The sequence below is a fragment of the Rhamphochromis sp. 'chilingali' genome (assembly GCF_963969265.1).
Source record: "Rhamphochromis sp. 'chilingali' genome assembly, chromosome: 21".
In the NCBI taxonomy this organism is placed as follows: Eukaryota; Metazoa; Chordata; class Actinopteri; order Cichliformes; family Cichlidae; genus Rhamphochromis; species Rhamphochromis sp. 'chilingali'.
This window is the reverse complement of record NC_137949.1, coordinates 11774722-11788699: the sequence shown is the minus strand read 5'-3', so window position 1 is coordinate 11788699 and position 13978 is coordinate 11774722. Positions and strand designations below refer to the sequence as shown.

The 13978-nt window shown below is 46.1% G+C and overlaps 1 protein-coding gene and 1 long non-coding RNA gene across 8 annotated transcripts; both read right to left on the bottom strand.

Annotated features, from left to right (window-relative positions):
• Nucleotides 1–2567: 2567 nt before the first annotated feature.
• LOC308389138 lies at nucleotides 2568–8937 on the bottom strand. 7 transcript variants are annotated; one of them, XR_013970224.1, is made up of 5 exons: nucleotides 8768–8937; nucleotides 8612–8675; nucleotides 5677–5784; nucleotides 3947–5092; nucleotides 2568–3099 (listed from the first exon to the last, which is right to left on the bottom strand). It is a non-coding gene; the product is annotated as an uncharacterized lncRNA (long non-coding RNA). The 7 variants fall into 7 exon arrangements; XR_013970223.1 differs by having other exon boundaries at nucleotides 8612–8937; XR_013970225.1 differs by lacking the exon at nucleotides 8612–8675 and having other exon boundaries at nucleotides 5677–7005.
• Nucleotides 8938–9027: 90 nt separating this feature from the next.
• Nucleotides 9028–11127, bottom strand: LOC308389137 (uncharacterized protein). The gene is made up of 3 exons (XM_080870313.1): nucleotides 11074–11127; nucleotides 10911–10974; nucleotides 9028–10050 (listed from the first exon to the last, which is right to left on the bottom strand). Exon 3 carries the CDS (start codon nucleotides 10028–10030, stop codon nucleotides 9404–9406), a length of 627 nt encoding a protein of 208 aa, XP_080726439.1. The 5' UTR covers nucleotides 10031–10050; nucleotides 10911–10974; nucleotides 11074–11127; the 3' UTR covers nucleotides 9028–9403.
• Between the last annotated feature and the right edge of the window lie 2851 nt (nucleotides 11128–13978).

Sequence of the window (13978 nt, the reverse complement as noted above, 5' to 3'; positions counted from 1 at the left end):
AAGTGAGTTTGTATAGGCCTCCTATTTAGTCACTCATGGTTCGAGAGAAGGAAGTGGTGGTGTCTTGTCACTGAACTGTAATGAGCTGTTTGACTCAGTAATGAAAGAGGCGTGGTGCCCGAGACACGAGCCAGCACGACTGTATTTTGTTACAAAGACAAGCTGGCGTAGCAGTAATGTTAGACACACATTACACATTAACACACATTGAGCAGACACGTCAGTCTCAAAATGTACAGTACATGCACACACAGTATGGTTTAGCACTGTGATGAAATCATTTCGTTATTTGGCTTAGAGTGCTTTTAAAGGTTTGATCAGCTGGTACAAGCTTAATAAAAAAAACTGCAAACCAAAGGGTTTTAATAGATTTTGTAAGGAAAGCAGAATGTGAATCTTACAAAGGGTCTTCCCACTCCAGCTGTGGAAAATGCTCTGCAATGTATTGATGATGACAGGGCTTTAGATAAGGCCCTGGAATCCCATATGATTATAGTAAATAGAAGATATCTTGGCAGTGAAGCGCTTCATCTTTGTCCAAATAATATAATCAAACAGTGACATTTATTTGTAATCTTTGTGAGAATAACTTAAATGTTTCCTTCTGAGACTTTTCAGTTTTTTCATCTTACAATGCAGCTTACCAGTTTTTTTTTTTCCATTTCACACACACGCGCGCGCACGCACACACACACACACACGCACACTTGACTGTGTGATTTATTAACCACTAGTGTATTTATTTCAGGAGTTGCTTGGCCAGTCCTGTGTTTTTGCTAAGGCATAAAGCACGCTAAATCACACAAGTCCCCACAAAGCTCAATTGTGCAATGCTCTTTCAGGAACAGCCCAAATCCATGTGAGATATAAAATAGTGAATAATAGCTTTGGACTTAGCTGGGATAGACCCTGACACTGGGGCGCTGCTTTGCTTCAAACATAACGTTTCTTTTCCTTGACATGGATCACAATCCTGATGTAAAGCTGGCATTCTGTTCTGATTTAGACTAATAATTTACTGCATCTGGCATCAGGGTCTGTGCAACAAGACCAAAGGCACAGCACAAACTTTCAAGAAGAACATAATATTTCTGCAACCTAATCAGTTTAAGATGACCCTCTTCTTTGTGAAAAACACAATTTGCTGCTTCTAGCAGACTTTCTAGACTTGCTGAACCATTAATATAGATATAATCACAGGTCTCTTCCAGAGGATTTTACCCTCAGAGGGAATTCCTCTCTGGTGTGTGCCTGACTCCCTTCAAAGCCAAAGTGTGACTTACAAATGGCTTGCTGTGAATGAGTGACGGAGGACATGAGAGAAGTCCAACAGTCTCTTTGTGGAGTATAAATGTTGCTCAAAGGGAGATAAAAGCACATGCACTGGCATCCCCTACCACTGGAGTATGTTTTTAAAAACTCAGTTTTATACATTAATCATGTGTTTTCTTTGCAACTGATTCTTATAGGCTTAAAGATCATTTACAGCAGCCTTCAGCTAAAGCCAATTAAAACACCTTCACTAAAACTGAGTAATCACATCCTGTCCTGGTTCATCTTACAATATCATGAAGGTTGCAAGACTCAGCAGATCCGAATGACGAGACACTCATCAGAATGACAAAGTGAAACACGGGCCCGCTACCCCGCCATCAAAGCAAGTTCAGAGCTGCCTTTTTGAAAAACAATGGTGCAACAGCTAATGTGGCTCATTGAAACGCTCGGCTGGCCATGAATGGCCACATTTCCCCACGATAAAAGACGTCTTCAGAGGTGAGACTGTGTCACTTCGACTGGCGCCTGGCTTCACCTGAGTGCATAACCTCACCAGCGTCAGGTCAGCAATCTCTGTAGCTAAATACACACAATTACTGTATATTTGAGCATCAGGAAATATATTCCATCAGCTCAGCAGTTTGCTCAGTGCCAAAGTCCCTCAACACCCTGTGTTATTTGTGTTAAATTTAAAGCTGCCAGTATAATCCACTTATAAGTCTGATTCTAATTTATAATTCAGTGTATAGGCATCAATAATACAATTATTATATTCCCATGTTCCATATTTTCCATGCAGTATTTGATTGTAGGGGTAGTATATACTGTACTCTGTATTGTATTTGTGCATGTACAGTATATGTGCCCTACCACAGGGAGTATGCTTGCCATTGCTAACCCACAAAGGGAGGGAGTGGTGGGCTGCGGGCCACTGACTTTGGCCAGCTGTTGTTAGAATTATACAGCGTGGTCAGATCAACTGAGGGTGACCCTGCTTGCTGAAGGCAAACACACAAATAGGATTTGGTAGAAGAGCAGGATCCAAATAATCCAATAAATATTTAAAGTTCAGGAAATTCTTAGCTTGATTTGGTTTAATTGACTTGCTCTGGCAAGAATGCTGCTTTATTGCACTACAGTGTGTATTTAGCAGTGCAGTAATATCCAAACTTTATTACATTTTGGCACACTATATTTTTGGCTTTTAATAATCAGTTTAGGAGAACTGCAACTGAACAAATTGTCATTCAGAACCTTTTTGTCTAAAGATACATATGCATATGTTACGGGAGGTCTGTTAAGAGAGCCTCCGTGCAAAAAGAATAGGAATTCTAGTAGGGACCAGCAACAAACCACCACGCACACACTGCAATGGGTTACACAAAATTTATTTGTTCTTCCTCTAGGCAAACTACCGGCTGAAGACAACCCCGGCCAGGGATCCAAAGCCCAAAGACCACCGCGGTCCGAGTTCTTCGCCTAGTTACAAACAGGGGAGAGAGGGTCACTGCACGAACACGCAACCAACACGTATCAATCCTGCAGCTCCCTAAAACAGGTTTGCCACCCACCTTTTCAGGCTTTAACTTTGTTCGAGGCTGGGTCTCCACATTACCTCCCGGCAGTTAAACTTCCCCGAGCTGGTCCAGTTCTTCTTATCGGGGCGCAGGAGGTCTCCAGTCTAGTGCTCGTTTTCCTCTTTTCCAACACGTCCCTTTTTTTCCAGCACGTCCTCTCTTTTCCAGCACGTCCTCTCACAGCTCCATAGGAATACGTCCTCCTTTCCACGTCCTCCGTTTCGTTAAAAGCAAAAACCAGGCCAGGCTAAAAAAAAATCCTTTCTATTAAAAATGCGCACACTTTGTCCTGGATCTCCGGGGCTCTCCTGCTTCACCGAGGTCCTACTAAAAACAACAACAACACTTCCTGCTTCCTCTCCCCTTTATAAAGAGGAACTCCAATCAGCCGCTCCCTGTATTCAACTCCGCCTCACTGGCAGCTGGGCTAGAGTAAAATCTCCCCTCCCACACAGGTGCAACAACCGTAAATAAACACAAAAACATGCAATTAATCCAAAACAAACTCAAAAACAAAACCAACAAAACTTGGGGGGGGGGGGGGGGGGGGGGGGGGGTTTCTCTCCGTCCTTTCCCACCATGCTATACTCCGTAACACCCACCCCAACTTTTTCCTAGCCCGTCCTCGGGCACTCTACTAAGTATATCGAGGTGGGGGCTTCCCGAGATTTTCACGGGCAGATCTCCTTAAACCCTCCTGAGTTGCAGGGGCGGACTTGTTGGAGGACGGATAGTGACCTGGCCCTGGCATCTGCTGTGCCATACTCCATAGAAGTAACCACTGGTCTGAGGCTGTCGCTATATCATGCGCAGCTGCCGTTCCTGGTTCTAAGGCGCCACCTCCTGTTTTATCATTGACGGAAGGCAAGAAAGTACATATGCGCAGGCGATTACGATGGACCACTCTAACAGGCCCATCTTTACCTTCTGGCCGAACTCTGTAGACTGGGTTCATAGGGTTTGGCTGGCCAACTACAATTTGGATCTCTTCCTCCCAGTGTGCTGCCAGTTTACCCTGTCCGTCCCTTCTTGTCGTATGGACTAGAACCCTTTCCCCTGGGAGCAATGGTGCTGCCCTAGCCCCAACATCATACCTGTCCTTCATCCGGCCTGCAGCCTTCTGGCTGCTCTTTTCCACCATCTGGTATGCCAGCCTCAAGCGCTCATGATGTCTCCTCACCCACTCCTGCGTCGTGGTTGACTCCATGGGTCTCTTCGTCCCCATAAACAGCTCGCCTGGCAGACGAGCATTCCATCCAAACATCAGGTAATGGGGGGTGTAACCTGTAGACGCATGGACAGAGTTATTATAAGCCTGGAGCAGTTCGGGCAAACATTGTACCCACCGAGTCCGCCTCTCTTCCTCTAGGGTGGACAGCATATTTATTAATGTCTGATTGAAACGTTCACAGGCCCCATTTCCCTGAGGATGATAGGCAGTAGTTCGACTTTTCCGACAATTATAATACTGACAGAGCTCCTTTATGAGGGCGGACTCGAAATTAGCACCTTGATCCGAGTGCAGTTGTTCTGGGCATCCAATTGGCTGAATAATATGTTTCAACAACATCTTCGCTGTAGTTGCAGCGGTCTGGTCCCTGGTAGGTATTGCCCAAGCATACTTTGTAAACAAATCAGTGGCGACCAAAATGTACTGGTATGAGTCTGCCGGTCTACCTAATGTCAGGAAATCAACTGCCACGGTTTGGAGAGGTGCGTGTGTAAGAACAGGACTAAGTGGGGCCTGACCGTCACCACGACCTTTATGACGTACACACCGTTCACAGGATGTTGTCCAGTCCCGCACTCTCTTCTCCATTTGAAGCCAATAAAAACTACGGCGCAGCATCGAAAGTGTCTTTGCCACCCCCAAATGACCATTCCTTTCATGGAAAGCCTTCCATGTTGGTTGCTGTTCCTCCAAAGGAACAAGGATTTGGTAGTACGCCTCACAGGTGTTGGAATCCACCCCCCTGCGGACCAGAACACCCTCCAACAACTCCAGCCGTGACCATTGTTTCATGTAGTTTAAGACTGCAGTAGGCTCCTGGCGTCTTTCCTCCCCAGATGGCATCTTTCCTCAGGCCATGTAGTATCTCACTCTATGCAGCGTGGGGTCCTGCTCTTGTAAGCCTTGCCAGCATCCTGGATCCCAATCGATGTTCACAGCCTGAACCCATGCTTTTTCGTCCACCCTCTGTGGAGGCACCAAATCCTGGGGTTGCACCTGCAATGGCATTCTAGACAGAACATCAGCATTCACATTTTCCTGGCCAGGCCGATACTTAATATCAAATTGATAATTTGCGAGCTGGGCTACCCACCGTTGTTCCACTGCGCCCACTTTTGCAGTCGATAAATGGACCAATGGATTATTATCAGTATAAACTGTGAACAGAGACCCCCATAGATAATCTTTAAATTTCTCAGTCACCGCCCACTTCAAAGCGAGCAGCTCCAGTTTAAAGGAGCTATAGTTTGCATCATCCCTTTCGGCGGGTGCTAAGCTTCTGCTAGCATAGGCTATCACACATTCCTTCCCATCTTGTACTTGAGACAGTACTGCACCAAGGCCCACTTTACTGGCATCCGTATAAAGCCGGAAGGGTAATCTGAAATCAGCAAAAGCTAAAATAGGAGCCTCGAGCAATTTCTGCTTCAGAAGATCAAAGGACTGCTGACAATCCTCATCCCAATTTATGGGGATATTCTGTTTTTCATTCTTCGGTACTCCCACTAGCAGCGAGTTAAGAGGCCTAGTAACACCCGCAAACCCTGCAATGAACCGCCGATAATAACCGGCAAAGCCCAAGAAGGAACGCACCTGATGAATAGTCTGCGGGGCCGGCCACTTCTGTACAGCGGCAATCTTATCAGGGTCCGGAGCCACACCCTCACTGTTCACCAGGTGACCCAGGAACTTCACCTGTTGCTGGAAAAGAACACATTTATCAGGTCGCAACTTCAGCCCATAGCTCTTCAATCTTGCAAACACTGCCTGCAGATGTTCTAGGTGGCTGTCAAAATCCGGTGAATATACTATCACATCATCCAGATAGACAAAAGCGGACTCTGTGATTTGACTTCCCAAACAACTCTGCATCAACCTTTGAAATGTTGCTGGAGCATTACACAATCCAAAAGGCATTCTTTCAAACTCATACAAGCCAAAAGGAGTACAAAATGCAGTTTTTTCCCTGTCAGCTTCAGAAACTTTCACTTGCCAATACCCACTTGCTAGATCAAGGGTGGAGTAGTATTTTGATTTAGTCAGCATCGTCAAGGTCTCTTCAATTCTAGGTAATGGATGGGCGTCTTTATGTGTCACTGCATTCAACTTGCGGTAATCCACACAAAATCTCAATTCCCCATTCTTTTTCCTTACCAGGACAATGGGTGCTGCCCAGGGACTTGTACTCTCTCGCACCACCCCTGATCGAATCATATTATTCAGCAATTCTCGCACTTCCTGATACATTTTAGGGGGGATTGGCCTATACCGCTCTCTAATAGGAGGTGCCATACCTGTCGGAATAGAGTGCGTAATTACATCTGTGTGGCCATAATCCTCTTCGTCGGCAGCAAACACATCGCCCCACTTCCTCAAGAGACCATTTAACTTTTCCTGCTCCTCCATAGATAGATTCGACCGCCCTTGTGTCATAACTTCAATGTGAGGAGCTTTACCAGATGGTTCCGAGCTCACCTGGGATACGCCCACTTCAACGATGCCTGGCCTGGTTTGCTCAAACGTGACTTCAAAAGGTTCCTGAATGTCGACATTTTCCGTGGAGAATGTAGCCAGGGCCTCATAACGTCGTAACGTAATAGGAAAAGGATTGAGATTCCTTACTTTGATGGGGACCCGGCCTCTATAGACAGTTCCTAGCGATCGAGCAACGGCAACTGTACTAGGCCCTTCCAATGGCTCCACCAAGATACATTGTCCTTTCCTCAGTGTCTGTGGGGCCCTAGCCCAAATCACCTGCTCACTGTGCTCAGGGATCTTCACCGGGTGGCGGTAAGCGGGTCGCAGGGTCCCTACTTGTGGTACGGGGACAGCTGCCTGAATTCTTTGACAGTCCTGAAAAGCAGATGCCCACGCTTGTTGAGCGTCTACAGTCGAGCCAACAGGCCAGGTCTGGGTCTGCGTCTGAGGTTTCAAAAAAAACACATCCCAACATGGAACGATGATGTTCATACCTAATATAGGTAATGCATTAGAATTATTGGGGTCGTCCTTTGAAATCACAATTCCCATATCTTTCAGGGTAATGTCTCCCACCTGTACTTCAGCTAACACATAGCCCACGTAAGGAATAGCCAATCCATTCGCGGCCTTCAGCTTTAGCCAATTAAGATCACTCTCTTTCCCCGGCTCCTGTTCACCAAACAATCTCCTAAAACAGGCTTGTGGCATTAATGTTACATTAGACCCAGTATCCAGCAAAAATGTCACTTCTTTACCATCAATGAATACTTCTACTTGACGGCATGCCCCTAAAAATTGAGGGTGGTTTAACTGAGTTGGACCACTATCATCCTTTCCAATCACCTGGCCCATAGCGACTGGATTTACTCGTTTAAAGCCATCTGAGATGAAGTGCCCCGACACTCTCTTGCCATGTGTCCACTAACTCCACACCTACTACAAATAGGCTGCCCATGCTCATCCCACTTGTGCCGTGGTCGCTCCACTAACCGTGGGGTTTGCTTTGTCACTGGGGGTGGCTCGGACACTTCAACACCTCCCCTATATTGAGGGGAACTAAGGTTCCACCTTTCTCGCTCACCTCTAGGAGCTGAAAACGTCCGTGGCATTGGTGCTGGTCGGACAAATTCCCTCAGCTCCTCCTGAAGAGTATTTTTGAGATCCATAATTTGCTCCTTCATTTCTGCAAGGATCTCCACTTTAAACTTATCTCTCCAATTCAGAGTATCCTGCCACTTTAAATCCCCTCTTACTACAGCACAAGCGGAGTCCTCATGTACGCCATACAGCGCATCCGCTTCCAATTGCAGAGCCTCTTTACGCACCTGTTCAAATGAGAGGTCAGGATCGTGCCTTAATAAACGCCGCAGATCACGCTGTATCTCACCCTCCCTAAGACCCAAGACAAACTGATCACGCAGGTGCAGGTCAGCCCGCCGAAACCCTTGTGGCTCTTTTGTCTGCAGGCGATGGCCCAACTCCCTTAAGCGTAACGTGAACTTTCTAATAGGCTCTTCTGTCCTTTGTCTACATTCATAAAACATGGCACGCAGGGTACCCACGGCTGTTTTGTCCCCATACAGTTCTTTAAGCTGAAGAAAGATTTTATCTGGCGTATCCCGCTCCGCTTGTTCCAGAATAAGAATTTCACGTCGTGATTCTCCTCCTAATGCACTCAATACAAAATCACATTGCTGTTCTATCGACCACTTTTGAGCACGGAGCATTGCGCTAATTTGACTCTCCCAATCTTCATAATTCGTATTAAGCCCTCAAAATTTTGGTACCCAGGGCGCACCGATAAAAAATGGTGACGCCATATTCCTGGTTTCAGATAACTCATCCGCCATATTAATCAGTCTAAGGCAGGTAGGTTTGTATACTGGTCACAAATCCTGTCGACAAACGCCAAATGTTACGGGAGGTCTGTTAAGAGAGCCTCCGTGCAAAAAGAATAGGAATTCTAGTAGGGACCAGCAACAAACCACCACGCACACACTGCAATGGGTTACACAAAATGTATTTGTTCTTCCTCTAGGCAAACTACCGGCTGAAGACAACCCCGGCCAGGGATCCAAAGCCCAAAGACCACCGCGGTCCGAGTTCTTCGCCTAGTTACAAACAGGGGAGAGAGGGTCACTGCACGAACACGCAACCAACACGTATCAATCCTGCAGCTCCCTAAAACAGGTTTGCCACCCACCTTTTCAGGCTTTAACTTTGTTCGAGGCTGGGTCTCCACATTACCTCCCGGCAGTTAAACTTCCCCGAGCTGGTCCAGTTCTTCTTATCGGGGCGCAGGAGGTCTCCAGTCTAGTGCTCGTTTTCCTCTTTTCCAACACGTCCCTTTTTTTCCAGCACGTCCTCTCTTTTCCAGCATGTCCTCTCACAGCTCCATAGGAATACGTCCTCCTTTCCACGTCCTCCGTTTCGTTAAAAGCAAAAACCAGGCCAGGCTAAAAAAAAATCCTTTCTATTAAAAATGCGCACACTTTGTCCTGGATCTCCGGGGCTCTCCTGCTTCACCGAGGTCCTACTAAAAACAACAACAACACTTCCTGCTTCCTCTCCCCTTTATAAAGAGGAACTCCAATCAGCCGCTCCCTGTATTCAACTCCGCCTCACTGGCAGCTGGGCTAGAGTAAAATCTCCCCTCCCACACAGGTGCAACAACCGTAAATAAACACAAAAACATGCAATTAATCCAAAACAAACTCAAAAACAAAACCAACAAAACTTAGGGGGGGGGGGGGGGGGGGTTTCTCTCCGTCCTTTCCCACCATGCTATACTCCGTAACACCCACCCCAACTTTTTCCTAGCCCGTCCTCGGGCACTCTACTAAGTATATCGAGGTGGGGGCTTCCCGAGATTTTCACGGGCAGATCTCCTTAAACCCTCCTGAGTTGCAGGGGCGGACTTGTTGGAGGACGGATAGTGACCTGGCCCTGGCATCTGCTGTGCCATACTCCATAGAAGTAACCACTGGTCTGAGGCTGTCGCTATATCATGCGCAGCTGCCGTTCCTGGTTCTAAGGCGCCACCTCCTGTTTTATCATTGACGGAAGGCAAGAAAGTACATATGCGCAGGCGATTACGATGGACCACTCTAACAGGCCCATCTTTACCTTCTGGCCGAACTCTGTAGACTGGGTTCATAGGGTTTGGCTGGCCAACTACAATTTGGATCTCTTCCTCCCAGTGTGCTGCCAGTTTACCCTGTCCGTCCCTTCTTGTCGTATGGACTAGAACCCTTTCCCCTGGGAGCAATGGTGCTGCCCTAGCCCCAACATCATACCTGTCCTTCATCCGGCCTGCAGCCTTCTGGCTGCTCTTTTCCACCATCTGGTATGCCAGCCTCAAGCGCTCATGATGTCTCCTCACCCACTCCTGCGTCGTGGTTGACTCCATGGGTCTCTTCGTCCCCATAAACAGCTCGCCTGGCAGACGAGCATTCCATCCAAACATCAGGTAATGGGGGGTGTAACCTGTAGACGCATGGACAGAGTTATTATAAGCCTGGAGCAGTTCGGGCAAACATTGTACCCACCGAGTCCGCCTCTCTTCCTCTAGGGTGGACAGCATATTTATTAATGTCTGATTGAAATGTTCACAGGCCCCATTTCCCTGAGGATGATAGGCAGTAGTTCGACTTTTCCGACAATTATAATACTGACAGAGCTCCTTTATGAGGGCGGACTCGAAATTAGCACCTTGATCCGAGTGCAGTTGTTCTGGGCATCCAATTGGCTGAATAATATGTTTCAACAACATCTTCGCTGTAGTTGCAGCGGTCTGGTCCCTGGTAGGTATTGCCCAAGCATACTTTGTAAACAAATCAGTGGCGACCAAAATGTACTGGTATGAGTCTGCCGGTCTACCTAATGTCAGGAAATCAACTGCCACGGTTTGGAGAGGTGCGTGTGTAAGAACAGGACTAAGTGGGGCCTGACCGTCACCACGACCTTTATGACGTACACACCGTTCACAGGATGTTGTCCAGTCCCGCACTCTCTTCTCCATTTGAAGCCAATAAAAACTACGGCGCAGCATCGAAAGTGTCTTTGCCACCCCCAAATGACCATTCCTTTCATGGAAAGCCTTCCATGTTGGTTGCTGTTCCTCCAAAGGAACAAGGATTTGGTAGTACGCCTCACATGTGTTGGAATCAAATGGTCATTCAGAACCTTTTTGTCTAAAGATACATATGCATATGTTACGGGAGGTCTGTTAAGAGAGCCTCCGTGCAAAAAGAATAGGAATTCTAGTAGGGACCAGCAACAAACCACCACGCACACACTGCAATGGGTTACACAAAATGTATTTGTTCTTCCTCTAGGCAAACTACCGGCTGAAGACAACCCCGGCCAGGGATCCAAAGCCCAAAGACCACCGCGGTCCGAGTTCTTCGCCTAGTTACAAACAGGGGAGAGGGGAGAGAGGGTCACTGCACGAACACGCAACCAACACGTATCAATCCTGCAGCTCCCTAAAACAGGTTTGCCACCCACCTTTTCAGGCTTTAACTTTGTTCGAGGCTGGGTCTCCACATTACCTCCCGGCAGTTAAACTTCCCCGAGCTGGTCCAGTTCTTCTTATCGGGGCGCAGGAGGTCTCCAGTCTAGTGCTCGTTTTCCTCTTTTCCAACACGTCCCTTTTTTTCCAGCACGTCCTCTCTTTTCCAGCACGTCCTCTCACAGCTCCATAGGAATACGTCCTCCTTTCCACGTCCTCCGTTTCGTTAAAAGCAAAAACCAGGCCAGGCTAAAAAAAAATCCTTTCTATTAAAAATGCGCACACTTTGTCCTGGATCTCCGGGGCTCTCCTGCTTCACCGAGGTCCTACTAAAAACAACAACAACACTTCCTGCTTCCTCTCCCCTTTATAAAGAGGAACTCCAATCAGCCGCTCCCTGTATTCAACTCCGCCTCACTGGCAGCTGGGCTAGAGTAAAATCTCCCCTCCCACACAGGTGCAACAACCGTAAATAAACACAAAAACATGCAATTAATCCAAAACAAACTCAAAAACAAAACCAACAAAACTTGGGGGGGGGGGGGGGGGGGGGGGTTTCTCTCCGTCCTTTCCCACCATGCTATACTCCGTAACACCCACCCCAACTTTTTCCTAGCCCGTCCTCGGGCACTCTACTAAGTATATCGAGGTGGGGGCTTCCCGAGATTTTCACGGGCAGATCTCCTTAAACCCTCCTGAGTTGCAGGGGCGGACTTGTTGGAGGACGGATAGTGACCTGGCCCTGGCATCTGCTGTGCCATACTCCATAGAAGTAACCACTGGTCTGAGGCTGTCGCTATATCATGCGCAGCTGCCGTTCCTGGTTCTAAGGCGCCACCTCCTGTTTTATCATTGACGGAAGGCAAGAAAGTACATATGCGCAGGCGATTACGATGGACCACTCTAACAGGCCCATCTTTACCTTCTGGCCGAACTCTGTAGACTGGGTTCATAGGGTTTGGCTGGCCAACTACAATTTGGATCTCTTCCTCCCAGTGTGCTGCCAGTTTACCCTGTCCGTCCCTTCTTGTCGTATGGACTAGAACCCTTTCCCCTGGGAGCAATGGTGCTGCCCATATGTGCAAACAAACTTTTTTCCTGGTAAATTTATTAATGTCCCGTTCTAGGAAACTCCTGCTTCACTCGAACCCAAATTTTTACATGCCTGGAAATATTTTAATTGCTGTTTTTGTATTTATCTTGTAGCAAATTAAGCATTAAAATTAAATAATATCTTCCACTTGTGTCCTACAATAACCTACAATTTTAGAAATTAAATTGTTCACTTGGAAGATGCCAGAAGAAAAGAAATGCTGGTAGATGAACAAAAGTGCAACCTACTTTAAAAGCTGAAGTTAAATGTGTACCACACACACTGTCATCGATCACAGAGAAGCATTTCACACAATCATAATTATCATATTTAGCAGAAGGTTTTCAGCAGTGGGAATAAATCAATAAAGGTCAATGACTCCCTTCCTCTAGCTGCTAATGTTCCTCTATCCTCCCCCCTGTTGGAACTGCAAAACCAGCATCAATACTCCCACCTACTGGCCAATGCTTATTAGTGTACACCCCTGCAGTCCTTTTGCCCTTTTTCTCAACCCCCCACCACCCGCCTCCAGGCTCCTCTTCCTGCTGCAGGAATGGTAAAGTGATCTGTCGGCCCCTGAGTGCTTTTTGCTGTCAGTGGTGTTGACGTGGGATGCAATAGAAACCCAGCTATGGCCACCTTGATGTAGGAGACATGCTTGGCTTTGCAGTGTACACTCAGAAAAGTCAACTAAGGCACTTGTTTGATTGCTTAGATATAAAAATGCTTAATGAATATAAATATATTGTGTTCATGGTTATTAAATGATTCCTTCTTGTTGGTTGTATCTTAAGAAAACTCAGATCAACTATATCTGTATGTGTTCATCCAATGACAATTAATTACTTCAAAGCAGTGACAATTTCAAGTGCATGTTCCACACTTGGAAAACGTTCAAATCCAAGCAAGTGGGAAAAAATGTCAGAAGGCTGTTAAACTAACACATCTTCAGAGCTAACAGTTGCAGAACAGATGCAAAAAAGTAGACCTGATTATATGTATTTCTGACATCTTCTTTCCATCAATATAAAACAGCCAATTTCAGGTCTCAGAAGGCAGTGAGTTTTGTCATTCCTGTCCAAGTTACACTTCTTATCTAACAATGCAAACACAACTAGAAAATATTAGAACATGTCTGTTTAGTTGAAGACATTTGCACATTTTTACTCTTATATTGAAAACTTTAGAAGGCAGTAGTGGTTTTGTTTTGGGGGTATTCAGCCTTGCGTTAGCACATTAGTTTTGCTGTCGACATTTTACCATCATTAATTACCTTTAATGGTAGTTGATATCTTGCTCTAAATGTTTTATATTCGTGAAAATATTCTGATTTTCTCTCCTCTGACTGGTTAATAACTAAACAACTGATGCAACCAGTTTAAAATTAGGGTTCTTTGTGTGTGTTTTACAGTGGAAATGTAAGTAGAATGTGTTGTAATATTCTTGTCTTTACTAGAAGCACATCACAAAATAAAACAGCCCCCTTCATCTGCTCGTGGGCCCATCTTCTTTAATCCACAGTACGTTTTTACACATTTCTAAGACGATGCACGTGTATGTACTAAGGCTTAGAGTAAGCTTCTTATTATTATTCCTGGATGGATATTGTACACAGTGCATAGTGACAATAACATATGCAATAACTAATACATAATTACTATGCATTTACATGATATACCGATGTAACGGTATAGCTTGAGTAAACCAATCAAAGATATGAATAGAGAGTTTCATTTGGTTCAAATTGGTCGGGTGTATTAGTCTGGTTAGATCTATATTAGTAACCAAACTGGATGACATGTTTACGT

Excerpts from the sequence above, each read along its gene's own strand:
- LOC308389137 (XM_080870313.1), bottom strand. The coding sequence starts at position 10,030 with ATGTTTGGATGGAATGCTCGTCTGCCAGGCGAGCTGTTTATGGGGACG.